Genomic DNA, 21,258 nt, shown 5'->3' with positions numbered 1-21,258 from the left:
GGTTTTTACCAACGTATCAAAACAGCATGTTTGCGAAATATTCTCAGTTACGTAGATTGGCAACTCGTCGCGGTTTTCCACGCGAAGTGGTATAAGTTTTAAAATATATCTTAGATACACGTTAAAAGCTCAGCGATATGGTTAGGAGTGTTGGATATGACTAGGTTTAGTTTGGTGCAGTGGAGGAGGGACAGGTATCCATCGATCACAATATATACTACAGTGTTTGTAAGTACACAGGAGCGCAGAGAGTAAGTTTACAACATCATACATAGTTATGGTTTTCTTATTTCTATATCATATTTTAGGGTCACACATCAATTTAAAATTATAAGTTTCAAATTATATCTACTGTGGCCAACCGGTTCCGCTCGGTGTTGGTAAGTATTCTGGTTCACCTTCCGCTACAGTCAGACTGCTCGTCCACCACTCGGTGACTGCCTACTCGATTAAAACTTGGATACCTTCGCTATAACACATTCCTGCCACTCCACACACATCATTCTCTTCAATACAAATCCGTCTCACACTTCAACGTCCTTTCCTTTACACTAATTGTTACATGTATAAAGTAGGTATATAATATTAATTCGCTAATTTAAAACATCAATACATCATCTATTACAATAATATACTTGTATACATAGTGTACATATGTCACGTATAGTTATAAAATATATTTCATACAATTAAATCTAACGATGAAAAATCAGTCGTCGAAGACAATTCATTCCATATATAATATTAATAAATTTTAATTGTATGATCATTAATAAATAGATGCGACGGTTGTTAATAAAAAGCTCGTTAGTTAGCAGGTTTGTTCTCTCGCTGTATAAGTTTTATCAAATTTGTAGAAGGTTACGTAAAAAAAGATATTTTATTCGAGCTGAGACGCATCTTTGTTTTTAGAAAGGATTTTAATCTGCAATATTATTTCGATAGTACTCTGAAAACGTTTTCTATAATACATATACAAATATAATATATAAATACTCTTCTTTTATAACAATTTATTTAAGTAATTAATGTTGAACGCGAAGAAATGTAATACTGTTCTGCAACATTATAAGATCAATACTTTAGGACTATCAATAATATATTGTCCAACATACCGTAACATTTATAAGGAATTAAGTATGATCATTAAAGTGTATAAACATTTATTAAATTAAGATTCTACTGACGCATCTACTTAAGTGTAAGATGGGTATCAAAGATTTGCGACCTTTTGGATATTGGATGTGGTAAGCTCATTGTTAGCTAGGCTGCAACACATAGAAACACAGATATTAAGAGTAATCGTGAAAAAAAGTATATAGGTAAAATTGATATTTTTTTATCGTTGAATATTAAACATTCAATTTAGGATATGGAGCATGATATATTCAAGTGACATTCCTAAGAACATCTCAAGTTGTCGACTATTCAGATATATTTCTTTTTAATTTTAAATTCCAATAAAGCTACTGTATTTCTAACACCGTATATTTCATTCAAAAAGTGCTTGATAGCAAAGTTAGTGTAAAAGATGAGGCAAGTGGGATAGTAGCACGTATATGAAAATGTTAACAACGAGCCTTATAGTACTTGGTCGGGAACTTCTAATAGAGACTAACAACTAGGGCATAAGCTCCGAGGGTGCGTACTAACTCTATACACATATAAAATGCATGGAAATTACACGTACACAATAGTTTATACATACATATTCTCTCATGAGTAGAAGAATTACACAGTCTTTGTATTATTTCATATGTTAATACTGATGGCGTCATTACATCTTAATCATAATAAATAGGTACGTAAGTAAATAACAGAATTTTGATTTAAATACATTGAGATCAATACGTTTTCGTAAATATTCTTTTTAATAATTTATATATTGTCGACATTTTAATGGACGTTGTGCGTAAATATAAGAAAAACAAATGAACAGAGTAAGAAATATATAGTTGAACTCCTTAGTGACTTACTGCTCGGCGAATCTTAGCTTTTGTTTCTTTACGAAGTCGATGGCCAATTTATCCGTGGTGCGTGACTCCAGGATTTGTAAGATCGGGTGATCTAAAAACAAAGTTTTCATGAAAAGCCTACATCTGAATAGACTATAGAAATACATCTTCTTTGTAATTCGTAGGATCTGAATTAAATCGCCTATTTATCACAGAATTGAGGTACATTTTGTAGCCATTATTTTCTTATTTCATTTTATACATTCACAAACATCAAAGATCAAATTCTGAGGAATCGAGTAAACAATCTGAGAGGCCGAGGAAATATTGTAAAATAGAAGCTGATTTAAGTTGTTAATTAGCTAAATAAGCGACGAATTGCTTTATAAATGAAACTATTTATGTATTCACGATGATTTACTTTGTGTCTTGGTTTCTGCTAAGGTATTTGCTAATCTTCACTCAACCATCAATAAAACATAAAGGACTAAAAGACGGATCGAGTTGTGTTAATAAGTCTTAACAAAGATTGAATACACTACGCATACAAATGAGACCATCATCAATTTCAATTAACACAATTAATGATCCCATTTATGTTACTATGCCCATTTTATTAATGAACTTGCAAATGCATGGCATTAAGTCAGAGAACAAAAGATATATATTGCTCGAGTTTACTACAGAAAAGAATAAGTTTAAATTTAATTTGATTAAAAACTTTTGTACCTATCGTTAGCTTAACAATGGAAATAAAAGTTCTAATTAATAAAATTTAGCATAAATTGCGAAAGAAGTTTACCTGATTTATCTTTAATCCAGCCTGGTACTTTAAATTGAATACTGTCATTCGATTTAGAGTACCTATTGTTAAATATTTTTTTAACTGGTCTGTACAGTTAGCAACAAAGGTTCTTAGATACCTAGCTCCAGATTTTAATACGAAAAAAAGAGTTATAAATAGGAGAGTAGATTTTGTCGATTCTGAAAATTCACAAGTTCGCATATACTAAGGTCGCAAATAGCACTATGTCACTATGATAATTAACAAGTAATTAACCGAATACTGTAATATCTAAAGTCAAAGAAGCTTTAGCAATATCGGTCAAAAAGTTTTTTTTACTGTATACTAGCTGACCCAGCAAACGTTGTTTTGCCGATGTTTTTTTTCTAGTTGTATGTATTTTTAATGCAAGATTATAAAAAAAATAAAAACAAACAATTTCGTCCAAAAAATAAAAAAATAAATTTTAGTGTGGGCAACCCTTATCACTTAGGGGTATGGAAAATAGATGTTGTTCTATTCTCAGTCCTACCCAATATGTATACAAAATTTCGAAAGAATCGGTCGAACCGTTTCGGAGGAGTACGGTAACTAACATCGTGACACGGGAATTTTATATATTAGATTGCTCAATTGTCAAATATGAAAGTAATTGTCAAAGTAGTATCATAATGGGATATCACTAGAAACGATCTATAGACAGCGTTTGGGTGGTATTAACAAGGAAGAAGAAACTGCGCAGAGTATGCGCGAGCGATCCCGTGACTCTGGCTAAAGCAGTAGAAGGGGTCCGGGGTGTTCTTAGTCGGTGGAAGTCCGACATATCCCCAATCCGTGCCCCGACGTGGGTTGCAGTCCTTAGTGTTTCACCTCCGGAAAGAAAAACTTACTGCGATCATGTAGCTGCATGAGCGGCAGTTCGAGGGGGCGCAGCGGGTCGGGCGGCGCGTGGCTGTTGACCCCGGGCACGCGGGCCAGGGACACGAAGGCCTCGCCCGCGAAGTCGTCCGCCGTAAGCACGTCGCGGTCCCACACCGACAGCGCCAGCGCTGCGCCGCTGCAGCGGCACGCGTCCAGGGAGACCGTGAACTCGAAGCATTCATCCCAAATCGGATTCAGGGTTTTCTGAAGCGAAGTTTTGTGTTAGTGATTGTACAATGTCGGTAAGTGCCTATCAAGCACTTACCAACATGTGGTAAGTGCTTGATAGCACATATAAGTGCTTGTTCGATGTTGTTTTAAGTAAATAATAACTATTAGTTACATTAAATTACAAAAACGAAAGTTTCTCAGAAACATGCATTTACGTTTAATGGCTTGATAAACGCAGACTAATTTTTTGTGAAGAAAATTTTTAGTATAATCCTTTGTTTATAGTACTTTTACATTGTTTATGATAACACATCTTAAATGCTTTAATAGTGACATTTAAAATTGTGAATTCCACAAATATTTTTCTAAAAAGTGTCATTTGTCATTAAAAGTAATAAGTAAACGTGCAAAGTTCAACCATTAATCAATTACTAGGTCCATATTTACACAGAAGTTAAGTTCTTATTAAAGTGTTGTGGGTCATATTACCTTTTGAACATTGGTGCTTTGTTCGTGAGCTTTGGGGAAGAGTCGTTTTGGTAGCAGTTCGATCACTACAAATGGGTCGCTTAAGCCGTTGGGGTCGAGGGGGATCACGTCGCGCGCTGACAGCACCTCCACACACAGCGAGTCGTGATTGAAGTACACACTGATGGACAGTTAGTTGTTATTGTAAGGTTATGATTTAGAAAACGATTTGATGATTCATGAGACGCTAATTTGAAAGAAACGAATCGGCAAGAATCTTAAGGCATCCTTTGGTCTTATACTGTATCCTTTATTTAAAGGAGTTAATTGATGATTAATACGAATAAATAAATAAAATAGTTTATTATTCAACAATCAAACTTTTGTAGTCAATTTTACTTCAAGACCTGTAATACACAAAACTTATCATATCGGAAGTAAAAGGTTCAAGCGTCAGCTTTTGACTCAGGACTGCTCAAGGGTAGCGCTGTTATACAGCGCTTCTCCTGTAAACAAGTTAGAGGTAAAAAAAAATAGTATGAAAAGGCACAAAAAATAGCAAATGGATAATAATAATAATATTTATGATTTTTTTTCTAAAATGTCTAGCTTTCACGTTTGGCTTTTTTAAAGTAAACAACGGAGAATCTGTTAGTAAAATTTTTAATTTATTATTAAGAACGTCAAAATTCTGAGGAATACAGAGTTGAGGCAGTCTCTAACAATATATGAATAATAATACATTCGAACATAAAAAATATAGAAACCATTCCGAAAGTTTCAATCGTCTGCAGTATTTGAAGAGTTTGTTAACGCGTGTTATTTGCAACATTCAAAAAGGTATACCAATATTGAACTCCAAATAATAAACATGGCATACCACGAGTCTTTGCTTTGCCATCGCGATACTCGTACACAAATTCCTTTTAACAATATCACCTGAAATGTTCTATTTACTACTTGCAGTTCAAAACACCTGCTACCATACTATGCACCAATACCATCTCTCAATACTTTCAAGTAAATTTTAAAGAATTTCTCAAAGATATTTTGTAGGTAGCACTTTTATGTTTGACACTTTGTGTGAAGGTTATTACGAAATATACAGAGATATATAGGTACTATAAAAGTAGCGAGTTACAGCTCGATGCCTTCAGCCTTTCTATAATAAAACAACGTTATCGTCGGTCGGACAAATGACTGATTTAATAAGGGTTGGACAAATGAGTGACTTAATAAGGGTGCCTTTTATGACGTCATAATCCAATGATGTTATTCAATTTGAATGACAATCTTTACTATATATGTACGTTACTTGTAATAATACTTTTGATTGACTTCAAGAACTAGTATTTTTCTCTCTCAGAAAGATGCTTCTTACGTTGTTGATTTTGTAATAAATGAAAACAAACACATGGTAGTAAATGTAGTATAAAAACGAATAAAATATCAGGTAGTAAAATTCTTGATGATATTATCAGCAGGTCGTCAAACTAGCGCACTCCGCAGAATATGTTCGATCCAAATTACTAACATGACAGAGAGCGATGGAGCGCAGCCTTTTAAGCATAAAATGAAGAGAAAATGTTGCAAACAAAAAGTAAATGGGAGTGCTGGGACATAAGTGACATGTCGACAAAGTAAAAAATAAAATCTGTCTTTAGAACGAATGAATGACGTATTGGAAACGAAATATGGATTTCAGAGAACCATTCGGTTTATCTACTGTTTGCATCCATTCCAAAGAGTCACACTTTTCAGTTATGTATGTGTTTTACATATTTATTGACAACTAAAAAAGGCTTTTGTTTTAAACATAATGTAAAATAAAATGCAAAACAGAATATAGCGGTCACGTAATCTAAAATATAGCGATCGCGTAAAAGTTTTTAAACATTGAAATGTCTAATGCAAAAATGTTTTCACCGAAACTATTATAATTGAAACTGTGAAATATTAAATGAGTAGTACTTTTTATGTACACGTATTTTTGTTTCGAAATGCGCATATTTACCCCTCTACGTGGGTAAGTATGCGCATTTAGTTTTAATTGACAATAGTTATAGTGAAAGTTGTTCTGTTTTCATACTATGTAGTATATTTACGTATAAGGCAGTAGAATACATAGATATGCGATGTATTGTGGTTGTACACATCACTTACCGAACAAGAATAGATCCGTAGGGCGAGGGCAGCGGCGTGCGAGTTTGTTCGGCGAGCCTATCTGCCAGCCACAGCTCCAGCAGTTTCTCCGTCGGCGCTTGGTGGTACTCCATCCTTTGTTCCACACGGAACCACTCCGCATTGTGCACCTCCGACATCGGCAGACCTAAATAGACATCGATTAACCATTGTTTAACAACTAAGCCGCTTACAACGTCCGTCACCGTCTCTGGGCTATTAACTCGACGTTCAAACTACATTAACATTTAACAAGTTGTACAATAAGAGAATATTTTATTTTATAAAGTTTCTATGCAAAACGTCTTGTTAAAGTCGTATATTTTTTAAATAATGAACAGATTGTTGATGTTCAGTAACTTCATTGTGAGCGTTTAACTTTTTAATATGATTACTTTCTGGTTTTTATTATGCTTTTTTAGTGAAATTTATTTTCAGTGATCGTCAACAAACCTGTTTGTATTCAATTACCTAAAAGTGTTGGACGATTACGCATTCATTTTATGTTTAATCCTTATGTACTTGTGGGGTTTATTAAATTAACAAAGAGTGTTAAAAATGATTATGGTGAAAGAGTTTTAAGTGTTTATCAAGATTGGGTGGCATCGTGGGCCAGTTACATTTCATGAAAGGATGGCGGTTCCCTTTATTTGCACAAACAATGGAGTGTACAAAGCGTGATTGAATCTCAATATTTGGGAAAAGTATTGGCCGACTGTGTGCATACAGAACCATAAAGTACTTTGAATTCAGCAAGATTTTTTTTGCTTTAGTATGTGGTCTCACTATTGGTATTGGTTTTTGCAGGTACCGCACTGTAATTAATTTTGGCATATATGAGCATTCCCACGAGGATTGTAATAATAATCGATCAACGTCACCGAGACAGCGCTGTAAAAATTGTATAAAGCAAATATAATGCCAATATTGGCCTCTTGCCGCCTTATTCTCCCGTCATACCTATTTTGTAAGAAGGGAAAGGTTACATGGAATTATAATTAAATGATGGGAACCTGCCTCTCAAGTAACTCGAAAAGGAGGATGCGAGAAATTGGTTTTAAGCATCAATATGACAAAGAAACTGCGTACATGTGGAGTTTTCCGGGAAGGGTCTTTGTTTGATGGCTTAAAGAAAATATGCGGAACCTTTTCCTTCAGCGTGGAAGAATTCAGCCAGCAGATCGAGAGCCTCCCGCAGTCGGTGATGGTAGACGCGCGGGCGCTCGGCACCGCCGGCATCAGCCTGGGCGGATACCTCCTTCAGCACTCCGCTCCAGCAGCCGGCCAGCGCGCGGGTGAAGGCGCGCGGCAGCAGCCATGTGTTCAGCGATGACAGGTGCTGGTCTAAGTACTCCAAGAGAGGAGTTATGGCCTGTTGTGGATGTTATAATTGTACTGAGTAATCTTGTCGAAGAAATTCTGGTGGTAACTCGTTAAAGAGCGACTCCAGCAGTAAAAAATCCTAGGCGCATCAAAAAGGGTTACATGTTTGAAGGCATAAAAAGAGTTTCTGAAATTTTCCGAACGATATTGTCGAAAATTCTATGATTTATTAAAACCCTATAGATATAACAAGATTATAATCATTGAATCTCATATCAACCTGTGTAGTAGGCAGTGTATCAGGTGACCATGCGAGATGGAATACAGCCTTTCTGAGCGGCGGACGAGTTCGTGCGGCGAGTGGAGCAGCGGCGCGTTGAGAGCGCGCGTCCAGAGTGCCGAGGGCCCCACGTACCAGCTGACGAGCGTTGTCATCGTTTGCACTACAATAGAACAACCTCCTTTACCCAGTCTTGAGGAAAGTCTGCTCTAAAACTACAAGTATTTTTCGAGTCTTAACGTCAGTAAGTGGGACAGCAAACAAAAGCTACCACTAAACAAGTGACTGCAGTGTTCCTGACATCCCTGTATGGAAATGACAGTGTGTCCTAAAAGACAGTACAGGAATGAGGGTATTCATAGTTCCATTGTATTATTGGACCGCGATTCGGTCTTTGTGAATTATCAAAGCGTTTGGCGTAGTCGTATAATCGCTCAAACCGAAATGCAACCCAGCCGTATGATAGGGAGTGAAATGAAACTTGAATTAAATTTTGCCTAAAAAAAGGAACTGTATTTTGAATTGTTTCATTTTATGTCAAAACAGTCAGTACGTTATTTATCTGTATTCTGTCTAAAGCTGTGTATATTTCATTTAATCGGGCATGTTTGTTTCAGATATCATGTCATGCAGCTGAAAATATAATTGGTATGTCCAAAACACAAATTGAAATTCACAATCAGTTAACAGAAAATGTTGTACATTTCACATAATTAATTGTCAGGTATCCGTATTGTTTATTAAGATCGCAATGTTCAAACTTTTGATGGAATTACAACTCAAACCGAGTAGTTTTGAAGTTGTTTTAGTTTTAATTAAGATTTATGGGCTACTGCCTGAGTATTTGCGTTGGTAGTTATATTATGTGTAGCGAGAAGATGTGAAAAGATTTTGAACAGCCTATTCGGAAACAACTTCTACCATTAACACGAGATGGCTGTAACCCGGGGCGATTTGTTCTTAAGGACCAATAAAAGTTCGCGCGGGAAGTTCGATGTTGTGCCTACCAACAAATTTTAGAAGCTTACGCTGTCATAATACCTCTTCTCTGTTATATTTGCTGTTTGCACTTTCCTATTAAAATACATAATACATTTTCTAAAGACGTTTTACAGAATGCTCTGTGATAGTTATGACTTTTGAATTGGTTCAACGGATAACACTTGCACAGTAGAATAGTTTCTCCAACACGACGAATGTCTACACTGTTATTATTTTCAGCTTGAATGGAGAAGCTGTGCAACTGAGCGTTTCATGTTCTATAAATCGCTGCACGTCAATTCCTAGCTCTCAGACTTCGCGTTAAGTATCGTTTACAGCAATATGGGCTCTATAATGATATTCTCAAGATGTATATTCGTTTGTTGGGAATTTATTAAGTTCATGCTTCGCAGCGTGTCGTGGGACGGGCGTAGAACGCGCAATATTCACGGTCCAGAGATTAGCTCGCACTTACATGTGTTCGTCGTCGTACTCGGCAAGAGAGCGGCGCACATATTCCAAGTTGTTCACGATTGTACATATTTCTTCAGTTGTTTTGTTTTGACCTGCGATAAGTTTCTACATAAGTCTATGTTTATACTAAGAAAGCTTTGTTGAAAAGCAATACGAAAGTAGAGATGTGGGCGCTGCTCGTAGGCGGTCTGTGTAATAGAACATTTATAAAACATACCTCGTTATTTCTGGCATTAGTTTAGTAAATGTAACAATATTCATTTCACGTGTTGCCCTCACCATTTTCTAGATATGTTGGTCCGACATTCATAAAAATCAATAAAATGTAACGCGGCTAGTCCAGTTACGCTTTGACATCATATTTATTGAATTCTCCGAGCTTTTGGAAGCGTGTACTTTTAACAGCTCTGCAAACTCGGCAACTTTGATATATTTTTGATAGTGTAGTAGTATTCATCAAACTATTTACACTATTATTAAATGAAGCAACGGTTTACTTTCGGAAATGCCCAGCTTGATAATAATATAATGAAGGACTCCGGTTGGGTCCGAAACTAGTCGGGCGAATCCAATACGCGTGTGATAATCGTTGCATCATTAAAAAAAGAATTATCATCACGATCGTAACTATACAACTATTTATACTATTACCGTGATTTTCATAGTAGCCCTGATCGGCGAGTGCGCCGTGCACCAGGTCAGCATAGTGCAGTGCCGTGGCGCAGGCCGCCTCCAGCAGCCGCACGCTGCCACCGGCCGTACACTCCTCCGCGCCGCCCACCGACCGCCACACAAGCCGCATGTGGTACAAGCTAACAAGACAGGCACACATAAACCACCGTAGATACACACAGACTGTGTGTTAATAATCTAAAACCCGCAAACAAGATAGCCAAGTCAAGTAAACGGGGCTCGGTTTGACATCGTTCTTGGTAGTTAACCTATCTCACGTAATAAAATAATTGGACGAAAAATAACTGCGTTTTTCAATATCTGAATGATACTTATTCATGCAAACACAAAACAACCATTCAATGCCTAATTAGGCTTTTCCTATGAACTGTGAGTGAATTCCAAATATTCCACTGTTTTTGTGAAATCACCAACGCGGCATGTTTGCGCATAGAAAACTCTCATTACCATCCAACCGACGACCAATCAGTTCAAGCGTTGTTGATAAGTTGTGCTGCTGACTCATTTAAATAGCAAATATTTGTGTAAACGCAGAATTTTGTGACTCAATAATAACGTTGCTCATTATAATAAGTGTTCGCCATCACGTAGATTGGTTAGGGCAATTTAGCTTTATAGGCAGCGCAAATTACGTTACAAAGTACATTATCTTTTTCTACACGATACTCATACGGCTATATGTGGAGGCAGGTATGTGAAACCCACAGGAAACGACAAAGTGGCTTTATTTACTGACTTCATAATGAAAATAGAACATGAAAGTGAAAAGTTGGAAAGTCTAACACCCGAGTTGGCTCATGTACAAAAAGCTTGTTTAACCAAGGGCACGCCGACCAGTACATTTTTAGCCAGATAAGAGTGACAAAGTTAAACACGTTCCGCCGTAGCTCGACTTTAGTATACCTACTGACTGCTCTATACACGAGTAAGGTAAACTTGTTATTTAAATGGGAAGTCAACTGGCTCATTTTTCCAGACCAGTTTTCCTGGAATCTCCTGTTATGGGACTAAAGGTAATGCAATAAACTTCACAGTCTTTGAAATTCACGACAATTTACTATTGTCTTTTTATATAACATACTTAGTGCATAACAACATTGTTTATAAATAATTAATTTGTTTACCTTCCTCAGTAAAAGCTTTCTTTTCTTTTGTTTCTTTTTATGTTGGTAACGTGTAATTTCAGGGCAGAAGTGCTTTCAATATAACCCCTGTCACGATAAGTGTACAAGACGATAGGGAAGGCATATTGAAACAAAAATTGGTGTTGAATGACATTAGACAGGTGCTAGATATTGTGTTGCCCTTAAAAAACAAACGTGATCTGAAAATCGAAGTGAACGGTACCAATCGGTCGTGTTCATTGATAGGTATAAATATCAGTGATAATACACATACTCAATGAATACTTAACTATGATAGGTATTTACTTATTTGCTTGTCCATGGATCTACGTAGATGCAAGCCACATAGAAGAATACGTGTATAATGTCAGCATGTTGTACTTAGACCTTTATATCTGAACTCACCAAGCCGCGGTATCCACAGAAGACGTGCTGTGTTTCACCAGATGCTCTCCTTCGACCGGTCGATCTGCAAATAATATTCGTGTCACAAAAGCGAACGATATCTCTAAACATCATAACACCCCACCCCACCTCACTTGTGTACATTAAAATTGAAGATTCCATATTCTTTTTCCTTTTATACTCAATATGATACAATAATATTGAATCGCGCTATTGAATGTTTATATTGCTGAATGCGTAAAAAGATTTGATTTTAATGCAGCACAGGAGACTTGCATAAACAGCTTGGAGCGCTTTCCGTTGGAGTAATTACGGATCTAGGGAATTCAATATCGCCTTCAGTTAATATCAATTAGATGGGTAAACCGACCCTAGAAGATTTTTCTTCTGATACCGATCTATTTATTAGATGTACGTATAGTTGTATATAGTCTACGTATGCTTGTTCCCTGGATTTTTTTCTATCTAGTCTCTCGTCGAAAAATATGTATCTGTTTATTACTTGATCACATTTAGCGGATAGGTGTCTGAGTATATGAAAGTTATACGAAATATTTTATCTACACGAAGTTCTAGAACATCTGAAAAGGGTCTTAATGTGTATACTATTTATCGACCTGAAATATTTTAAATTAATTAGTGTTTCATTTATGCGTATGTCATCTATACACACAATAACAATTTAAAAGGAGTCCATTATTTGTCTCGGACCAATAAAACGTTTCGTGTTACAGCACAGTTAGATTTTGATGTTTATCTAAATGGCCGCCCTAACGCGGGGTGTGAACCTTCGCTTCTGGCCCACAACGACTGGCGTCTTTTGAAATTCACTTCTTTTTCTATTCGATTAAGTTTTAATTTCATTTGTTAACCTCTACAAAGTGCCCCTTTGAGGTCTTATAATTGATATCCATTGCATTCTTTACCAGCCTGTACCTATGTTTAAAATTCTCCTATTTTCAAATTATTGTAAAAACTCTAATTGATTAATTGAACCTTATTGTTATTCCTTTTACAATATTGTTAGGTTTTACGTTTCGTTTTATACTAATTCCAATGTGTTTACAACCAGTTAACATGATTGCCGTAATTAACCGTGTTTAATAAGGGTGTTTGTGATTGGAATATTGCGTTATATAAGATTTATTACACACTTGTTGAATTTAGTTCGAGAAAGCAAAGCTTAATGCTATTTTTTGTTACCGTAGGCGTTATATAACGCAACAAAGTATTTCTTTTAGTCAGCACTCTAGAAAGCAAGCTTCATTTAGGTAACTTAACAGATGGGTCAACGTTTAATTACCTACGTAACATCTGTCGACGAGTCTTAATAAAAAAAGTTTTAAGTTTCTGTAATTAAAATGTTTGAAAGTAAAGTAATGTCGGGCATTAACTACAGCTGGTTACATTGATATTTTATTAAATCTTGTATGTAATAAAGCTTAGTTAATTATAAGTATGCAGGTATTATTTTAGTGTAAGATACTCTTCTATTTAAATAATTAGATACACGCAAATGCTAGCATACATACTAAGTTATTTTGCTAAAATATACCAGGGAAAAGAGCACAAATCAATAAGTACTTACAATCAATAATAGAATCAGTGTTTAAAGATGGCAAAAAACCTTAATCCACATTATTAAAGATTAAATCTAATCTGTACTAATATATAAAGCTGAAGAGTTTGTTTGTTTGAACGCACTAATCTCAGGAACTACTGGTCCAAATTGAAAAATTCTTTTTGTGTTGAATAGGCCATTCATCGAGGAAGGTTATAGGCTATATACCATCACGCTGCGACTAATAGGAGCGATGATATAATGGAAAATGTGAAAAAAATAGGGCAGTTATAAATTATAACCTATATCTTCTAACCACGCGGACGAAGTCGCGTGCAACAGCTAGTTAATAATAACAAGTAAAGTAAGAATCAAAAACTTACCAAGTTCGACGGCAGCTCTAACTCTCTGCAAGGCCATCGTTTTGGTAACGGCGAGCCAGCGATCGATCAAAGGCTCGAACCACCTGCGACCACAACAACATTAGCATAGAAACCTTACACAGAGGCTATCGCTATCTCCCGCCATTACAACCACCCTTAATTATTACTCATTATCAAGCTACGCCTCACTAAAAACCTTTGAACTATTCCATCTTTACCTTTCTACTATCTTTGAACTATTCACTTTAGGTACAGGTACAGGTACCCATAGTACATAGTGAAAGATAACAAATATGTAGGTACTGACGCCCGAAAAATAAGTAAGAGATTGTCCTGTCGAGAGGAAAAACGAGTTCGTTTAAAGTGACAGTGCAATTCATTCTCCCGCCACGACCCAAAAACAAGCTAAAAATAACTGCGTATTGAAAAGATATGACAAGGATTTTACTTCATTTATTTTACACTCTCATACAGAGTTGGAATGAACTAAGTTGTTTTTGAATGCAATGAATATTTTATAGCATTTAGTTTTTGCAGGCACGTCGCGACATTTTATTTTTTTGAAAAGTGCTGCTTTTTAATAACATACAATTTATAAGAGTTATTTAGAAAAACCATAGCATAATTAATTTAACTAAATAGTCACAGGATTTATTTCGTGAAACCTTATTTTTTGATGTGGGTCTAGAACAAGCTAAAGTTAATATTGATGTATCTACGCATGTAGATCTACTTTATTTAATTGTTGAGCAAAATTTCAGTAAACAAGGATTCCAAACCGAAAGTTTTTAATCCTGTTTTGGTAATGGATGGTTGATGTTCGGATTTTAATCAATCATTTGTCACACAAACAGTCGTCCATGTTTCAAACTATCCGGAAAACAGATTTACGGCAACGTTCAATTGATATGGTGTGACAGATCTGTGCATGATCGAGTTATAGTAAATCTATCAGGTGTTTCAGCTGAAGCTGTCACTGGAATGGAGTTTGTCAGTTCGATGTGGGCGGTGACTATAAATAGCTTTCTATTACCCTGACAAAGCGCGTCTCTTGTCAGTAGATGGAAATTAAATTACTAGAAACCTGAGTTAATCAAAATAATCTGGATCTAGTTGGCAGCTAGGGTATTGCGTAACTAAACGACTTGTTTTTAAAAGACAGTGGAATCAATAAACCATTTTCGGTAGTGATTTTTTTTCTCAGCATCAGAGTAATTATTAAATAGGCATAGGTAAGAATTTCTTGGCTGCGAAATCTACGTGATTGGTACAACAAAATTGCTAGCTCGCTTTTCCGAGCGGTGGCGTCCAGATTGCAAATAACCCAAATGATTACCAATCTTCGGAAGAAGACGGCACTATAAAAAGGAGTATATTCAATGGTTATATACTTACAGGTAAGCATCGAGTAGTTGCGGGGGCGCCTCGTGCGGTGCATGCGGGTGTGACTGCGGTTGCGGGGCCACGGCGGCCGCAGCACACAGCTCACGTACAGCTGATAGAACTTCGAAAGGCAACGTCTTCGCCATAGTCACCACACATACTAAGAGGAAAGAACTAAATTACTAGCAATTCTTTACATGATTCAAGGTTTTTAGGAATGACGTGGGTGTTCACAGACTCAACAACGCGGAGCTTAATGCTCCTAAATATTAGTTCGTCCAACCTAACTCTCACTTAGGGCAAGTTTTTCATGTTTAATTAAAAGAATTGATGAATTATTAGATGAATGAAGTTATAATGGTATTAAATTGTGTGCTGACAGTTATTAAATTCATGAAATTGGTTTTTATTGCTACTTTGGTGTATAAAACCTATTACGCATTATAAGAAGAAAACAACAGTTCAATGTTATCATCAATCTCTTTTAGGTTTAGTTAATTAATTCTCCATACAATTTACATAGGCTTAAATTAATACCCAGCCAGTATTGACCTTTACGAAGCCTTGCACCTTGAGGTCATGACCTTTAAAGCTGTATTACATCCGCGAGGTTTAATATCAACGAGAGTTTATGAAAAAAAAAACGTAGTACCGAGTACGGAAATATACCGAGTGGGCCCAGAAATGAATAATTTTTGACATGTTACGATTCCGTTGCATCACAAATTCGTGATATTTTTTTCTTTATTTTCATTTTATATGCTGTTAAGCGAATTGAAAATTTATTACGACTATTCCAAAATTCCAACTGTTTTTATACAGCACCGTATACTTTGCATGAATATTGAAGAGAACAAGCTATTTTCTTCGCACAATGCTGGGATTAAAACTCAACACTCGAGTAGAACAAAGGAAAGCACAACCTAGTAGGGTAAGTTATCTACAAAAATATTTGGCTCGGACGAAGCTAGCGGCTAAGATACCTACGACCTAACCTACGCATAAAGAACACACTCATATTCTCTAGACATTTTTGCTCGATATACCGTAGTGTCATAACTTGGATAAAGTCTGCGCCCACTCATGTAAGAAATAGAAAACCCTTGAGGGAAATATGTGTGAGTTGACCGAAATTCTTATGAGTACTTTATGTAGATAGTTTTTGTAAAAGTTATGCTTTGGGTCGGGGTCGGCGCGAGTTTTACGGACTGCAATCACATGCAGAAGGGTTCGAATACTGGTGAGTGCTAGGACCTTTTACAGTTATTATTATGTATATACTAGACATTCTGAGGCTCTTCAGACAAATTTATGAAATTCTGACTACACGCAGTCCTGTAGCATTGAAATTTGTGTCTAGACTCATAAGGTTTAAAGTAAAAAATACATTTTTACATTGTACTTATTGCTTTTAAGTATGACTTTCTTGTTTCTTACCAGTGTTAGTTTGTTCATCGAACATGTGTTCTTCGACGACACCACACCAGCCCTCAACCACCCAGTGCTCCACAGATTGCCTGACGTCCTCTGATAGCTAATTAATATTTAATTTAAAGTTATAATTATTCTGAGACGGTCTTTACCAAAAGGTAATTTCAATTTAATCCGCTTATTGTGAAAGGATTCTGAAAACTAATCCTTCGAACACAAACAAAGTAATATTTGCTATCGGATGCTTAATAACTGAAACAACAGTTAAGAAATACATTGTACAAAAGCTTTTCATACTCGCAAGTATTACTGACATGAATAAATGTGACATGTTTTGCAAGCAACAGTAATACATGTCGCACGTTATTGTAATATGTAGGAGACAATGAAGCGAACCACCTGACGGTGGGAAGCAGGCTTAGAATGCACTGCCGGCATTATTTATGCATCGTGCGAAACAACACTTGTATCCTTGGATAGCGGACGATCGACTAATTGTTCCTGAACCCCGACAGTTATTCACCCGACTCGGAATAAATGCAGACGAGATACGAGATATAACCAGATTTTCCACTTACCATTTTATCTATTTGCGTGAAAACTATGCTGAAGTAAGGGACGTTATTGGTCCTGCAACAAAAAGGTCAGCTGTATTTTTTTGAAATTTATGGATACAGAATGTTTTAACTGAGTAAATCGCTGGAGATTACGACTCTTATTCCTTTGCCTAGGTATCTCAGCTAAAGCCAAACAAGACATTTTAATCATAACTAAAACATTACTCTGAATGAATCTTCATGAAAAAATATTTAACCTCTAATCTTAAATTATTTTAAATCTAGAACTTCATTGTGGGTAATTTCTAATGAAATTGGCAGAGGTATTCGTATTCAGACATGAGAAAAACGTTTTAAAATTCATACTGCGACATTGCGAACTTTCATTCATGATTCACATACGTTTCGAAGAGGGGATGGTAGTAGGTGAGTCCCTGCTGCAGGTCGATCTGGATGAGGGTGATGAGGTTGACGAGGTCCTCGCCGCGCTCCGAGTGCGTGTCCTGCCCGCACAGCGCCTCGTACCACTCCGATGTGCCTTTACGGAGTGACGTCACTATCTCGCTCCTATTAGGATGTATAATGATTATAACATTGTTTTTATTTTTAGTTTAGCTTATGATGTTAGTTTGGGCTTGACACACATCACCTTGCCCATGATTGCAACTTCTGTAAACAATGATCAACCAACGAAAACTACCTATTTATTTATTTATTTCCTTTTCTTTCTTATTTATTTACCTATCATTTGTGGTTGGTGCATCTCAGGGTAGTAACCCGCATCGAAGTTAATCAGAAGTACTAAATAGGAGGAGGAGGAAAAAAATCAGAGTCTCGCTCCTATTATACCTATAGAATAACATATACATTGTTTTAGTTTTTGCTTTCATGTATGTTATAACTTATAAAAGTTAGTTTGTAAATATTGTAGCTATAATTTTATATAATAAATAATATTTTACGTAGGTCACCTATGATTACCTACCTAATAAGTGACAAGTCAGCCAAAACATAGCTTGAATTATATTGAAGTATAATAATTTGAAGTTAAATGGATAAAATTTGAATTAATCTCAAAAATGAATATTAATTTCAATTAATTCCGCGGTTTTGAGGGCTAAAATTTCAATGCTTTAAGAACAAAACTGTCTTGAGCAGTATAATCTGTGGTACGCCACACAGATTAATTTTCACAGCTATTTAACGTTCCCATTTGTACAGGCAATTATTTAGAAAATGCTGTGCTAGATCCTTTTCCCCCAACTCATTTGGCGAGGGAGAAAAGCTGACTTTAATCTCGCGAAAAATACTCCAAGAACTATGAAGCGACTCTCTCGAATAATTTACGCTCATCTAACGTCTATTATCTTGTCCGAAGTTGTTTTCTAGACACGTAGTGATATAATATCTAAAGTTATATAAAAATGCCTGTCCAGTTTTACTGGTTTATGAAGACAAATGGCGAATCGAAAAATAAATAAGCACGTAATAACTCAATGTACACATTATTTATAGTTAGCGTGAATAATATGAAATTCGAAAAGAGTCTGGTAGATAAAAGGTTTGTAGTAGGGTACGTACAGATATTATTTTACTACTAAAACCATAATATGTTACAAACCTTTCAAACATAGATTCATAAACGTACTTAAAAGGAAGAAAACATTATGGACGTACATAAGTACAAATAAGTCAAGTTTTTAATAAGAGTTTTCTACTTGCCTGATTTCCTTGTTGAAGGGGCAGCATCGCCAGAACGCCTTCATTTGAGATAACTGACTCAAGCACCGCAGCAGATATTCCAACCTACAGACAATAACTCAATTTAAAGTTACCAGATCAATTTACATGGTGCCCCGGCGAATTTACGAACTTATGTAGATCCTGTTTAGGAATACTTCGGAGTAGATATGACATAACGATACGATACTTAAATTATAAAAGAAGTTTTAATCTTCAATTGATCGGTGTATGTTTAAAGTGTTATTTATATATGTGTGTCAATATTTTACTGCGTAAAATCAATTTTCATATAGTAAATTTTAAAAGTTATTTATTTTTTAGATAAGGGCCGAAAATATCTTAATTTACTACCAATAAAATGTGATCTATTAAATTAGCGTTCTCCACATAAAACATGCCTATCTAATAATAATTCGGCACGACTAGACTGCACGAAAATAATAAAAGAAAGAAATATTGTTTGTGCTTGAGGTAATCTTGAAAAGTGCCCACTCAACCTAATTGGCTAATTTTTCACTTAGGAAAGGCTTTCTCGTTTCAGTCATAGATCGAGGATTGCTGAGAGTTACGAAAAACAAAAGTGTAGCAATGTGGGCTAATAAATTGCTCGGCGATTATTATAATTGGTTTTACACAAAGATCTTCGCGATTTTATCAAAACTTAAATTGTAATCTTAGCATTTCTCTTTCTATATTATTCATACATTAAAGCTCTACCAAAACGGAAACTACACAACTTACTGTTTAATTGTTTTAAATAAAAAACTTTTTAACTTTGAATATTTATGTTACGATTTAAAAACGTCACCTACAAAACGATAGTAAACGAATGTGCAACCATCCTGAAACACCAATGAGACAGGATAATTAACAGAGGATCAGTTGCTTGACGGGCGCATCAATTAATACAACCCATTTTGAAATTAACAACTTAATGGTCCAATGAGCAAGACCTTATGCCTTTCAAGTTCTTGTCAGACTAATGAAGATGCCTTTTAAAAGGTAAAATGTTGGTAAATGGTTGGGATTTCGCTTTACGTTTAACTGTTGGAGTGAGAATAGATAAGTTCTAAACATTTTGTTTGTACATTCCAATAAAACATACTTGAATTCAAATTTCATTGCAAGCATTCATATGCACAAATCAGAAGTCAAAATGACGAAGCATTCAATGTAATTATTTAATGTCGTAAACTACTCCAAAATATTTTGTTACTATGTGTTTGTTACAGCTATAGTAGTGTAATTAATATTTCTCCTTAATTATGAGCGGTGTCAGAATATTCGTCGGTCGCAATTTGTGTTGTTATAACCATGACTTTACGTTTCGTTATGTTTACACAACTCAGTCAATTATACCAACACACTTAAGATCGTAAGGGTAGATTTCAATTTATTTACTGTTCCTTATAATTTACTAAAATGTTTATTGTATCACACGCAAGTCACAATGCCCTTGTATTCCGTCGAAGGAAAATGAGAATGGAGGTTAAACCGTTCTTTTTACATTAATTTTATTGTCGTTTTTTTCGGATTGATTTGGCCAGGTCAGGTCAGTAGGTTTTACATTTTTTTTTGATTTTTTTTTGTAAGCATCTCTATCTCTGTGATAAAGATTCGAAATAAGTTTGACCTTTTCTATAGTTCCAAACTATTCCTTTACCTTTGTAAGTTTGCTTAATTTTTGCAGTAATTAAATTGTAATAGGTTATTAACTTATTTTGCTCATGCAAGGAACACCAAATTGCTCACTATATTACGATTACTGAAATGTGTATGATACAATAATTCAACCTCCGACATGACCCATTCGACAAATTATCTTTAGCAGAATTACAAAGACTTATTTTATTGTACACCAGAGAATTACTCTAGTTGAATTAATTACATACAGTGTAAAGGTACAATGGTAGTAATTAATACTCTCACTTGAAAATCAGATTTAGATTTCCAATTTTCCCACCACAATTTTATCATCAAACGAAGCTAAGAACTCTCTTGATTAAGTCTTCAATATTCAATTTTGGTGCGCTTTCATTTGTGTCCCCACTTGAGTGTATTTGCAGACAATCGGTTATTTTTCCCCACTTTTCACACAATTCACCTTTAATACGAAATAAACTTAATTGAAATCGCTTTTACGATATAAATATTTTATACGCACTTTGATAATTGTATAGGTACTCGTAGCACTAAATATTACATTCCTATATCATATATCAAACGCGCAGGTAAGAATTTTTGAACCTAGTAGAGTCGAATTCCGAAGTAAGATCTGACTGAAAGTACTTTATCTAGGTAGGTGCCACAAACAGAAGTAAATCGAATCTCGTGCGTGTAAAAGCCCGCTTTGAGGAGCTAAATAGGAACGGAGAGTGGCTTTGTACTCCATTACAATATTCACAGATAAAAGGATGTGCCGGATGTTTACAATGAACGA

General features: G+C 35.5%; 1 protein-coding gene across 1 annotated transcript in view; it reads right to left on the bottom strand.

The window, feature by feature from the left end:
• Window positions 1-1,479: 1,479 nt before the first annotated feature.
• The window catches only part of LOC113496019 (BAI1-associated protein 3), a 58,628-nt gene continuing 38,849 nt past the window's right edge, over window positions 1,480-21,258 (bottom strand). The window contains exons 11-25 of the mRNA XM_026875076.1: window positions 18,798-18,881; window positions 17,478-17,642; window positions 17,097-17,148; window positions 16,525-16,621; window positions 15,100-15,247; window positions 13,705-13,787; window positions 11,761-11,824; window positions 10,190-10,350; window positions 9,540-9,630; window positions 8,084-8,246; window positions 7,627-7,852; window positions 6,463-6,628; window positions 4,321-4,480; window positions 3,630-3,864; window positions 1,480-2,067 (exon numbers count right to left, since the gene is read on the bottom strand). Of these exons, the coding sequence (XP_026730877.1) occupies window positions 1,973-2,067; window positions 3,630-3,864; window positions 4,321-4,480; window positions 6,463-6,628; window positions 7,627-7,852; window positions 8,084-8,246; window positions 9,540-9,630; window positions 10,190-10,350; window positions 11,761-11,824; window positions 13,705-13,787; window positions 15,100-15,247; window positions 16,525-16,621; window positions 17,097-17,148; window positions 17,478-17,642; window positions 18,798-18,881 (1,990 nt within the window). The 3' untranslated portion in view covers window positions 1,480-1,972. The remainder of the gene's footprint in view (window positions 2,068-3,629; window positions 3,865-4,320; window positions 4,481-6,462; window positions 6,629-7,626; window positions 7,853-8,083; window positions 8,247-9,539; window positions 9,631-10,189; window positions 10,351-11,760; window positions 11,825-13,704; window positions 13,788-15,099; window positions 15,248-16,524; window positions 16,622-17,096; window positions 17,149-17,477; window positions 17,643-18,797; window positions 18,882-21,258) is intronic.

The sequence above is a fragment of the Trichoplusia ni genome, chromosome 1, assembly GCF_003590095.1.
Source record: "Trichoplusia ni isolate ovarian cell line Hi5 chromosome 1, tn1, whole genome shotgun sequence".
Taxonomy (NCBI): Eukaryota; Metazoa; Arthropoda; class Insecta; order Lepidoptera; family Noctuidae; genus Trichoplusia; species Trichoplusia ni.
Note: the sequence above shows the minus strand (reverse complement) of the source record. Positions and strands in the feature narration are given on the sequence as shown.